General features: G+C 36.6%; 1 protein-coding gene across 2 annotated transcripts in view; it reads left to right on the top strand.

Moving 5' to 3' along the window:
* Nucleotides 1–2,580, top strand: part of LOC126720675 (probable LRR receptor-like serine/threonine-protein kinase At1g56140) — a 32,845-nt gene extending 30,265 nt beyond the window's left edge. For both annotated transcript variants that reach the window (XM_050423422.1, XM_050423423.1), the window contains exon 14: nt 1,218–2,580. In XM_050423422.1, the coding sequence (XP_050279379.1) occupies nt 1,218–1,230 (13 nt within the window). In that variant the 3' untranslated portion in view covers nt 1,231–2,580. The remainder of the gene's footprint in view (nt 1–1,217) is intronic.
* Nucleotides 2,581–13,098: the final 10,518 nt, after the last annotated feature.

Consider the following 13,098-nt stretch of genomic DNA (forward strand, 5'->3'; position numbering starts at 1 on the left):
ATGGATTCAATCTCAAAAGGCTCTTTCCCTCTGTAAAGATTCGAATAAGACTACCAACGAAAAGCAGGTATAACAGCTGATTCCAGTATAATATCTATAACTTTAATATGCATTCTCCTTTCAGAAAGAGATCAAGTAGCCTAGCTAAACACCAAGATATGATGTAAATATCTATAACTAATTCCCACAGTGACCTTAAATTGTGCTTCAAATGATTTAATGATAAGACTCCAATGTTAATTTTTTTAACCATACAAAACAAAGAACATGACTTTGAGTTATTATCAAAGCTACACATCAACCAAAAAATTGTCAGACAGAAACAATATATATTTTTATAGAAATCTCTAGGTACTATTACTAATATAGAAGAAGGGGGATTGGCCTCTAAGTCCAACAATATTTGAGCGTCATTCACCTCTGCTTCATTGCTGATCGGGAATTATAGACTGAGATCCATTGGGTGGCAGGAGTTCCTAGTCGAACTTTCTTATTAAGCTGCCCACCATCTTCTAACTCAACAAGTGATCTCGCCCTTTTTTGACCCACCTATAATGCATGCAAGAGTCAACAACAAATTTTTTTTTTTTTTTTGGATAAGTAGATTCAACAACAAATATTTAAGAGATTATCCATGAAAGAAGATCAATAAGTTTAAAACACCAAACCACCTTTATAGCTCCATCAGTTCTGATAGGTCGCAATGTTGCATTGGAACACATGTTATTTTTTTAAATTTTTTGTCAAATCTGACTCATGGGTTTTTGTTCATGCATCCTTTAAACATGATTTCCATGCTTTAACCTCAAAATTTTCATGGTTTATAAAGATTTTTCAAATTAGGGTTCTTATGTTCTTGAGAGATTTAGGGATTTTATTCAATTGGGTAAAATTGAGTAAAATTGGCTTGTAATATTGTTTGATTGAGTGATTATAACATGTTTTATACTTGTTAAATTGTTCAAATGATCAATATAAGAATTTTTGAAAATTAGGCTTTTCGAAATTGGGGATTTTGTGAAATTCTTAATTTTCTTGTTCAATTTTCAAAATTGTGTTAAAATTGAACTATTTTGGAGCATTAGATCATGCATCATGTGTATTCTAATGTCATGCATCATATAGTTTTTCAAAAATTCCATGTTATCTTGTCTCTAACCCATTTTAATGCAATCTGTCCCTGGTTTTTGTTGTGTTGTTTTTGTTTTTGTTTTTAGTTATAGCTCCTAAGTTTAATAGAAAATTTAAGACTAGAGCAAATAGGAACCCTAGGTCTTCCTCTTCTGGTTCAACTCTAGTTGGTAGAGTTAGGTTTTTGTCTGCCAAATGTGAGGAGACCTATGAGACCTTAACTAAATATAGGTCTATTTGGGGTGAAAGGGAGATTGTGTTGAGTGAGTTAAATCCCTCCATCTGTAAGAACTTTGTGTCTAGGAGCTGCGTTTCTCTATTTGAGGTGTTTGATCCTCCTTTTGCAGCATTGATTAGAGAGTTTTATTCAAACCTCTCTGTCTATTCTGAGGTTCAGGTGGTCATTACTCAACTTCCTGGATTCAAGGTCAAAAGTTTACCATCTCTAAGCAAATAGTTTATGAAGCTTTAGGAGTGCCTTTAGTTCCTAAACCCACATATCCATACACTAAGTTTCCTTTTGTTGATGATATGATGTCCTTACACTGTGGTAGGTCTGTTTCTTGGGGAAATAAACCAAGAATCAATTCTTGTGAGTTTACTGAGCTTAATTCTTTGTATTTATGGATTTCCTATCATAACTTCTATCCTATTTCCCATGTTCATACAATTCCTATAGATAGATGTGCTTTTCTTTATGCTCTTATTACAAATGGTTCTATGTATTTTCCCTCTTTGTTTATTCACACCATTGTTGATATTTCTAGGAGTAAGAGTAAAGATCAAAAATTATTCTTTCCTATGTATATAAATAGGATTTTGAGGTTTCTAGGGTTGTCTGATTCTCCTCCCTTAGAGTTAGTTCACATCACTACCCCTATAGGAGCCACCTTTCTTAAACAGCAACAGACACAGATGAAGAGTGTTGAACCAAGCACTAGGACTTCAAGGAGATCATGAGGAGAAGATTCTACTACAACTCCTACCTCTGGTGCTATGCCTACTGCTAGGGAGACTTTTGTGGATCTGACTGCTGCTGTGGATCCTTCTAGTGGTTTTGATGACGTTGACCCTATTGTGACCCCTCCTCTACCACTCTATGCCATGATGGAGTCTTTCATTACTACTCAAGCAACCTACATACAGCTTCTGGATGAGTTGTTGACTGAGGTTGCTTCATTGAGAGCATATTTTATCGAGTATAGGGGTACATTTCCAGCTCCTCCACCTTCTGATGATTGATATTGCCTTTGGCAATTTGTAACAAAAAGGGGGAGTAGGTTTAGGACTTTTTGTACTTAGGGGTTGTAGAGTTATTGTATTTAGGAGGAGGTTGATGTATTTTCTTTTGTTTTGATTTTGATTTTCTTCATTGTTTATATATGTTTAGTGTTTTTGTTCTTGTTTCACAAACATTGATGTGATTATTGACTATGATATTTATTGATGATGAGGTTATTCATTTTGATATTACTGTCTCTTTATAGGGTTTGTGAATTAAAGATTAGATTTTTACTTTGATTGTGTTATTGTATTTTCCACACATGCATTTATGATTTGTTTTCAGTATTTTAGGAATTTACAAGTTAATTCTTTCAACAGTTGTTGTCTATACTAGCAACTAATAGTTAGTAGTTGTGTTAAAATTGTATTAGGGCAATATATTGTAATTGGGATGGTATCTAAATTTAAGCATTTCATTGTATATGTGTGTTTTGTCACAAATTGCCAAAGGGGAAGATTGTTAGGTTCTAAAGGTTTAGGTTTAAATGTTTAGAATCATATTTTTAAATGTGTTGTCAAACCAAGAACAAAATATGTCTAGTCTATGTGTTAGGCAATGCTTACAGGTGTTGGTTACAAGCTTCAAGTTCAGTTGACTACAGAAAAAGGGAGTCAATTTCTGCCTTGCTCGACCAATCGAGAATTAGGCTTGATTGATCAAAAATCGCAGGAAAATAAATTCTGCAAATTTTAAATCAGGCCCAAGCCTGCAAAAATATTTAGGGATTCATCCTAACTTGTCCACATATAAAGGGAAACCCTAACTACATTTTGTAGACTTTTGAGAAGACTTGTGTGTTACTCTTTGTGAGATTCAAGAGGTTATGTACCTTCAAACTACACAAGAATCTGCCAAAGCAAGATCTACAGTTAAGCATTGGTAGAATCTAGTTGCTGCAACAAGATCATTATTGATGGTGATCTGAAACCTTTGAGTAGGATCTCAAAGTCACAAGCAAGAAAGCTTGTGTTGGTGTAAATCCAAGGAGAGAAGGAGTCCATGGATTTGGAGCTTGCACATGGTCGTGTCAATAAGTTACTACATGAGATAGCATTAGATTTAGGGTTAAATCTTTTGCAAAAACTATGATTCTCTTATAGTGGATTTACTTTACCTTAAGGATAGCTAGATCAAATCCTTCCCAGGTTTTTACCTCGAAACGGTTCATTTCATTAGTTTTCATAAGTCATCATATCATGGTGTTATTTACTTTTCCGTATTTGTGCATGATATGATATATATTTGTTTAACCTAGATCTGAATAATAAATCTAATAATCAACTTGATTAATTAATTAGGTTAAACAATCTAGTTTAAGGGGTCTAAATGAACAAACACTTATTCATGGTAATGTACTCTAGCTCTCTTCTCATCTATCAAAGCCAACTATTCATATCTTTCTCTTATCCAATCCTCCTCTAGGACTTTGGTTTCTACTAGCACCCTAAACGATTTTATCTCCACTTCAATGGGAAGTACCGCTTCACTCCTATAAACTAAAGAGTAGGGGGTTGCCCTAATCAATGCACAGATAGAAGTTCTGTAACCCAATAAGGAAAATGGAAGTTTTCGGCCAATATTTGTATGTCACTACCATCTTGGCTAGGATATTCTTGATGTTCTTATTGGCTACTTCTATAGCCCCATTAGTCTACAGTCAATATGGTGAAGACTTGGGATGCTTAATATTGTACAACTCCATGATCCTTCAAACCTATCCCTCAAAGTGGGAACCACTGTTTAAGATGATCTATTGTGGCACTCCAAATCGGCAAATGATGTTGTTCTTTATGAATCGAGCCATATGCTTGGCTTTCAGTATGGAGTAGAAGGCTCCCTTTACCCACTTGGTGAAGTAGTCAATCGCCACTAGGATGTATTCATCTCCGTTCAAAACCTTAGGGGCTATTCTCCCAATCACATCTATGCCCTATACTTAGAAAGGCCAAGGAGAGGTTAAACTATGCAGCTCACTAGGTGGTACATGGTTCAAATTTGCATGTGTTTGGCAATCGTGGAAACTCTTCACAAAGTTCACACAATTGATTTCCATTGTTTTGTAATAGTATCCCATCCTTAGGATCCTTTTAGGCAACATTCTCCCATTCATATAAGGGCCACAAATCCTTCGATGGACTTGTTCCATTACTCTTTCGACTTCTTATTTCTTTAGACAACAAAGGTGTATGCCATCACAAGACCTCTTATAGAGCTGACCTCCACATAGGATGTATTTCATTGCCATCATCCTAAATGAACGACGTTCTCTCTTATCAACACCATCTAGATATACTCCTAATTCCAGGAATTTCATGATGTCAAAATACCAAGGGACTCCTTCTTATTCTATAGCCAAAACTAAAGACTTTGCCCTCTCCTTGTGTACCAACTTATAACTTTGTTCTATCCCTAAGGGTTGTGTCAATCTTATTAAAGGTTTTGGTCAAATTCTCTAAATATTGGTAATAAGATTTCAAGTTTACCTTTTTCACCTTCCACAATTTCTACACTTAAGCTTCCATTCCAGTGATACAATCCTCATATTCTACCATGTTGCTAGTTGCCTCGAAGTTCAACTTGATTGCCAAAGGTATATGGGATCCATCCCACTTCCATATTGGTTCATAGCTCCATCGAAATACATCTTCTATACCCCTAGTTCAACTCGGGCCCCCGTTCCCCAATGATGTTGAAATTCTAAAGCCCAAGGTTGGTTTAGGGGCTGATCAAATTAAAATTGACTTAAGGAGAGTATTTTAGGAAAATTTTACTCTTTTGTGAACTAAATAAAGCTATTTTTGAAAAATAAAGGCCACAGAAACCCTAGGGCATGCGTAAGCATAAACGCGTATGTGCATTCATGATCCAGATCTACGTACGCATGCGTATGCATACACAAGCATGCGTACGCATGCTAGGGTTCCAAAAACAATGAAAGGCAAGTTTTCTACATTAAAGTTGAGGTTTGGAACTAATCCCACATTGTCTAGGAGCTGTTCCAAACCCCTATTTTCTCACTATATAAAACCTTACATTGTACCTTTTCAAAACATAGAGAAAATCCTAGGAGAAAACCTAAGATTCATTAGAAATAGTGAATCAAATATGGAGTTTTTCACAAAACAACCTCATGTGAATATTTTTCTAATTGAGGTTTTTTCTGGACTTGATCTTCAAGTTTCAAGTTTATTAATCATCTTTTGTTTGATGCATGAACATGTAGGCAACCATAGGTGCATATTCACGCTATATGCACCTATGCTTGTCTCATCACTACCTTGCTTGTGGTAGTAAAGTAGGCTGTAGGCTATACGAGCATTGTTCTAGCATCATTCTGCCATCACTATGTGTGTAAAACACCCTTAAACGTTTAGACCCCCAAATAACAAATTACCAATTCAAGCTTATCAACAAATAATGTACGTACGGAAAATGTAAATAAGCTTAACACAGAATAGATAAACAATCTAAACCAAATAAAATCACATCCACAACAGAAATTAAATGGTAAAGATTAAGGGAAGAGAGATGCAAACACAAGGACAACACAGCGATGTGTTATCGAAGAGGAAACTAAAGCCCTCGGCATGAAACCTCTCTGTTACCCTCCAAGCGGTCAATAATCCATTAAAGAATCAAGTTGGGATACATGAACAGTAGAAGACCCTCCAAGTCTAATCTACCCAGTGTACCTAAGCCCTCTAAGCTCCTACTCCAATGAGGTTACATCGAACATATTTCTTCTTTAGCTTACCGGATTCCGCTATAACACATAGCATCAACCAATATGAATTAGTTCCTTCCTAACTGCTTCCCAAGCACCAAAAAGCCTTCTCACAGATATAGGTATAGTGAGAAAAGGATTTGAAATGAACCTCTCAAGGATGTAACAATGGAAAGCGTGAGAGTTGAGGAATTTGAAAAGTCACTATGTAAAGATTGTGGATGAGTTAATCTTATTTTTCTCTAGGGTTTCTCTCTTAAAATTCTCTTTGGAAGCTCTCAATACTTCGTGGGTACAAGGGGTATTTATACTAGAGTGAGAAAAGAATGCGAAGAGTCAGTTTTTCATAACAGAGTGAACTGGTGACTTGGCCTTACGACTTAACTAAGTCGTGAGTCCAAGCCGTGAGCTAACTGAATGGCCAGTCTTGACTTTTTGTCCTATAGTGCTATAGCTGGCATGACGGTTCAGCTCCTCTGCATGCTTCACTCATGTGCATCTTTTGGCGGCTTGCAAGCCGCAAGCCACCCGCAAAATCTAGCCGCAAGTCTCTGCTTCACTGCACAATCTTGAACATTTCTTCACATGCTCTCACACACTACCCTTACATGATTCCCACCTAAATACAGGGTTACTAATTGCTAAATTACAAGAAAATTTGGCACGGAATAAAGCCAACAAGATGGTTGATTAAATTCAACCTTACAATCTCCCCCTTTGGCTATTCCGTGACAAAATCCTAAAACAAACTCTAGACTTAACATGTGAGTTGGGGATAGTTGAACAAAACTCACTCACACCTAACTCTAGAATCTGTGAAGCTCTTGAATCATAAGAACAAGTATCTCTTGAAACACAACAACACAATTTAATCATTGTATGTAGAAAACTTGTAATTCAAATGAAGCAAGCACAAAGCGATCAAGCAAAATGGAATAAAGCAATAAACCATGGCTTGACCATACAAGCAATCACTATAGAATAGTGACCACAATGCTCATTCACATATGGAATGAACATCCGGACATGCAAGCTAATAAGCTTAAATGCAAAGTATCATTTGCATGTCCAACACTCAACCAATGCACAAAACATATATACATCTAGGAACAAGATCCTATTAGGGCACAAGAGTGATGTACTTAAAGAAAATGCAAAAACATTAAACAAGTACTACGCTACAAAGCAACGGTACAAAACAAAGTACTTTAAATAGCTAAGCAAAATCATAAATTATGAGCAAAGCAAAAACATAGTTAATATAATGCAAAGCTCTTTCTCTCTTTCTCCCTCTATCATATCACCCCCCTATCATAAGTCATAGGAGTTGTGATGAACTTGGAACATTTATACCTATAACCTGAAACACTTGTACGAAACACTTGTATGAAACACATTAGACCTTCAAGTAAAGCAAGTAATAAAAAGGACAAGTAAATTGCGATCAAGTAAACATGATGTGAAACATGTGAGCAACTTGATCATACACCAAAACAATCATAAAGAAATGACTAAACTCTCCGGTATACTACTCTAGAGTATACTTTCCTCTTTTTTGACACTAATGGACAAAGGGGTCAAGGAGAAAATAAAGGGCAAGAGTTAAAGGTATGAACAATGATAATGATGCATGAAGGGTGCAAGATAAATGAGAAAATGAAGTTCAAACCTAAGACAAAAACAAAATGTTACAAAGCATAAAGTAAACATGAAAATAACCCTCATTGTGCAAAAACACGCGATTTTCACGACTAGGTTAAGTTACGAGCAAGTCACCAGGGCCAGTCGCCAGAACACTTAGGATAAAAGTTTTGAAAAAAATTTCTAAGAGTTTTTTGCGACTAGAAAGTTCTACCCGTGAGGGAGTCGCGAAGTAAGCCACGAAAATCTTTGAGTACCCCTCGCGATTCGAACCTCCACCCGCAAACAAGTCATCAATCTGAGTCACAAGAAACATAAAAACCCAAATTTTGAAAAATATTCTAAGTATTTTTCACGACTAGGACATTGACCTACCAGTGAGCCACAAAAAATCTCTGAGTGGGCTCGTGACTGGGGCATTCGATTGGATCAACCCACAACTAAGTCGCCAAAACAGGGCAACACTGTTTTTGAAATTTTGACAATTTTTGTAAAAACCAAATAGTTTCCAAAAACAACTAAGCACTTAAAAATCTTTTTGTGTTTGATAAAAAAAGATTGAGCATGTGAAAACACATTTAATCAAGTACAATCACACAAATGAATATAGCACTCATTGAACATAGACATGTGTGATGTGTGTGGATATTAGCAATGAGATAGTATTTAGTATAACGTGAAGCTTCAATGATCAATTCAACCAAGCCATACACAATTACCACTAGATAAAGTGACCCATCTTAGTTATAGAAATATGCATATATGACCTCCCACAAAAAACTTGATTACATAACTTGAAGCTTTTCATTTGGCTCCTTTTACATCATATCATTTGATCCTTTTGAATCATAACATCTCATTGTGAGATCAATGCCTGAAATTTTTGATATTTCAATTTGATGAGTTAGTCTTTGGCTTTTTGGGCATCATAAATTTATTTCAAGTCGTTTTCCCTTTTTCTTAGTCAAATACTAGTATGTGCGACGGCTTTTGCAGCTCATTATCTCTTTTCATTTGGAGATTTACATTTGTTGAGCTCTTTAAGCAAAAACAATAAAATAAAGAGTGGGAAGATATATAGGCACAAGTCTATGCATATCTCAAGATCAACAAAACCATTGGCTAATCATTCATGACAAGTGTGAAGATCTATTTACAACAATCACATATATTTTAAGATTTTTCCCATAATGATATGAGTGCATAGAGAACAAACTATGCTCGAAAATGCACACAACCATTTGTACGAAGGTACAAGGCAAAATATGCTTGTGACAAAACACAACAATGCCGATCAAACTTTTTGAATTTTCTACTTTTTATGTGTTTTTGGATTTTTGACACAAAAGCAAGAAAAGATTGATCAAAAACAATGTAAAAACATTCAAAGTAAAGAGCAAACAAGCACAATTTTCAACACATGCTGGAACGATAACAAAAAGCACACAACCAATCAAAGTCACAAAGCATAGGAAAAATTAATGCATGGACATGTTGTAATGCTTATGCATGAGTACCCTTCTTCACCCACACAGCACATGCGTATGGGGTGATATCCCTAGAGGATTGGGTACTATTGTTTTGACTTTCAAACCTTTTGTTGAAGCTTGTCAAGCAGGTGGTGAATGCATCAATCATCTTCATTACATCTCCAATATTAGACATAGCTTCTCCCCCTTTCGATTGCTTGGGGTTCCCTTTATTCTTTCTTTGACCACTTGGCCTTTGATAAGTGCCATTCTTTAATGCCCAAAGCTTATGACAATTCGGTCTGGTGTGTCTTTGAATTCCACAATGATAGCAGAAATGTTGAATTCTCGAACGTCTTTATGACTTTGGGAGAAATTTCCCTTAAGCCTTAGGTTTGACCATTGATTGGTTAGGTGACTTAGACAAAAACCGTTGGTCAGTCACATTCCACTTCTTCTCCGCCTTCACTTTTTCAACAGAAGAGATTTTCACCATTGGTTCCTTAGCTTTCATAAACTTCATGTCCTTGGACACTGTGACACTCGAATTGCTCTCTCCGATGTATCCCAATCCGCTTTTGTCAGAGAAAGGTTTTTGATGAGCAAGTACTTCATCAAGCTTCTTGGAGGAGACCTGCTCTACTTTAGCATTAGCTTGAATCACCTCAAGCTCAAGAAATTTTATCTTTGAGTAAGCTTCAGTTAGCTCTCCATTCAGCGTCTTGATTTCACACTTAGTCTCCTTGTATTGGACTAAAAGACTCTTGTAGTCTTGCTTTGCTTTCTTCATTTTCTTAATGGCTGCTTTAGCCACTTTTACATATTTACCGATCTTTTCAAGGAGGGAATTGCAGGTCTCTTGCAGTCCCACTATTCTTTCCTCTTCCTCATCATTGGATTCCTCTGCTATCCCCATCGACTCCACTTCGATGTGCTCACCAACTCTTCCACTAACACACTCAAGTCATTCGAAGATTGCATGGAAGCAATGGTCATGGGTGCAGAGTAGTTTCCCTTTCTAAGACGGAGACCTTCATCTAAAGATCCAATGATGTTACTGCCCGATGGTTTTTGATCACTCTTGATGATGGCTTCTTTGTGGTAGACACTTCATCATTCCGAGAGATGGGAGGATGAACTTCTGGAGGAGTAAGAGGACTTGATGTCCTAGACATTGATCTTGTTTCCATTTTTGAGTTCATAGGAATTGATTCCTTTTCCGGTGTAGTTTCTTTAACTTCAATATCTTAGGCTTCGCCCTTAGTTGTGAGTTCTTTGGAGCTTGGCCCTTCTCCATCATCAACCATATTTACCTTTGTTATAGCATCATCAACTTCCACATTGATGGACTCCATTACCGTCTTTGTTCTCTTGTTGAATACTCTATATGCCCAGCTATTAGTAGAATACCCATGGAAGATGCCTTCATCACTTTTCGCATCAAACTTCCCAAGGTTCTCATGATCATTGAGAATGTAACACTTGCTTCCAAATACTTGAAAGTACTTCACTTTTGGCTTCTTTTCATTCCAAATTTCATATGCGGTCTTCTTTGTTCCCACTCAAAAATATATTCTATTGCCAATGTGACATGAGGTGTTCATAGCTTCTCCCCAAAATTTTTGAGTAATTTGCTTGTTGAGTAGCATAACTCTCACCATTTATTGAATCACCTGATTCTTCCTTTCAACCACCCCATTTTGTTGAGGAGTTTTGGAAGCTGAAAATTCCTTTTTGATTCCATTCTTCTCACAAAACAACTCAAATCTTGCATTCTCAAACTCCTTGCCATGATCACTCCTTATCTTGACAATAAGAACCCCTTTCTCGTTTTGTAGTCTCTTGCAAAGAATTTTTAATTTCTCACACGCTTTCGATTTTTCTCTAAGAAATTCAACCGAAGTGTATCTTGAGAAATCATCAACAATGACCATAATGTACCTTTTTTCTCCAAGACTTTCAATTCTTGTGGGCCTTATTAGATCAACATGAAGAAGCTCTAAGCATCGTAAAGTGGCGATCACATTCACCTTGTGGTGACTTGCCTTTGTTTGCTTCCCCATTTGGCATGCACCACAAAAAGTCTTCTGCACCTTTCCAAATTTTGGAAGTCTCTCAACAACTTCAAATTCAGAGACTTTAGCCACTTGTTTGAAGTTTGCATGTCTGAATCTTTGATGCCAAAGTTCCAACATGTCAACACGAGCAATTCTGCAGGAAATTGGTGCCATAGGAACCACTCCGTAGCAATTGTCAGTAGTCCTCTTTCCTTCCAAGACTTGAATCCCTTCTTCATCAATGATTATGCACCCCTTCTTTGAGAATTAAACAAGGAAATCCTCATCACATATTTGAGTGATGCTTAAAATATTTGCATTTGACCCTTTGATGTATAAGACATCCTTCAATAAAGGTAATCCAGGTATCTCAACAATCCCTTTGCCAAGAACTTGGGTATGACTCCCATCGCCAAAATTTACATAGTCATCAACATTTTCTTTGAGTGACTTAAACAGTGATTTATCACCTGTCATATGACGAGAACAGCCGCTATCAAGATACCATAAACATGAATTAAATACCTTCAAAGAGGTGTGCACAAATAGGCAAGCATGGGACAAGCACTCTTGACCTTCAAACAGAAACTTATCTTCATTTTACATGCTCTCGCTAGATTGAATTTTCTTTTTTAGATTATCAACCTTATCACACAATATTCTATTTCTTCTTTTATACTTCTTAACCAACGAATTAGATTCACATAGACTATTGTGTAAGATGTGATTCTCATTTTCAAAATATTTCAGCATGTGAACAAACATTCTAGCATGTTTCTTTGTTTTTAATAACTCTAGGAGTTCATTGTTAGGGCACCCTTCAAACATACTCATAGAGTCATTATCACAAACATTTAAACCACAATTTAGCATAGCCTTTTCCATAGCTTCATCCATAGCTAAGGGGTCTAGGATTGCACTTAGGTAATTAAATCATAGCAAGTGCACTCGCTCTGATACCAAATGAATGTTCAAAATGTGTGTAAAATATCCTTGAACGTTTAGACCCCCAAATAACAAATTACCAATTCAAGCTTATCAACAAACAATGTATGTGCAGAAAATGTAAATAACCTTAACACAGAATAGATAAATAATCTAAACCAAATAAAATCACATCCACAGCAGAAATTAAACGATAAAGATTAAGGGAAGAGAGATACAAACACAAGGACAACACAACGATGTGTTATCGAAGAGGAAACCAAAGCCCTCAGCATAAAACCTCTCCGCTGTCCTCCAAGCAGTCAATAATCCACTAAAGAATCAAGTTGGGATACATGAACAGTAGAAGACCCTCTAAGTCTAATCTATCCATAGCAGAAATTAAACGGTAAAGATTAAGGGAAGAGAGATGCAAACACAAGGACAACACAGCGATATGTTATCGAAGAAGAAACCAAAGCCTTCAGCATAAAACTTCTCCGTCGCCCTCCAAGCGGTCAATAATCTACTAAAGAATCAAGTTGGGATACATGAACAGCAGAAGACCCTCCAAGTCTAATCTATCCACAGCATAAATTAAACGGTAAAGATTAAGGGAAGAGAGATGCAAACACAATGACAACACAACGATGTGTTATCGAAGAAGAAACCAAAGCCCTCGGCATAAACTTCTCCGCCGCCCTCCAAGTGGTCAATAATCCACTAAAGAATCAAGTTGGGATACATGAACAGCAGAAGACCCTCCAAGTCTAATCTATCCATTGTACCTAAGCCTTCCAAGCTCCTACTCCAACGAGGTTACGTTGAACCTATTTCTTCTTTAGCTTACTGGATTCCGCTATAACC

This window comes from Quercus robur, chromosome 4 (genome assembly GCF_932294415.1).
Source record: "Quercus robur chromosome 4, dhQueRobu3.1, whole genome shotgun sequence".
NCBI classification, from domain to species: Eukaryota; Viridiplantae; Streptophyta; class Magnoliopsida; order Fagales; family Fagaceae; genus Quercus; species Quercus robur.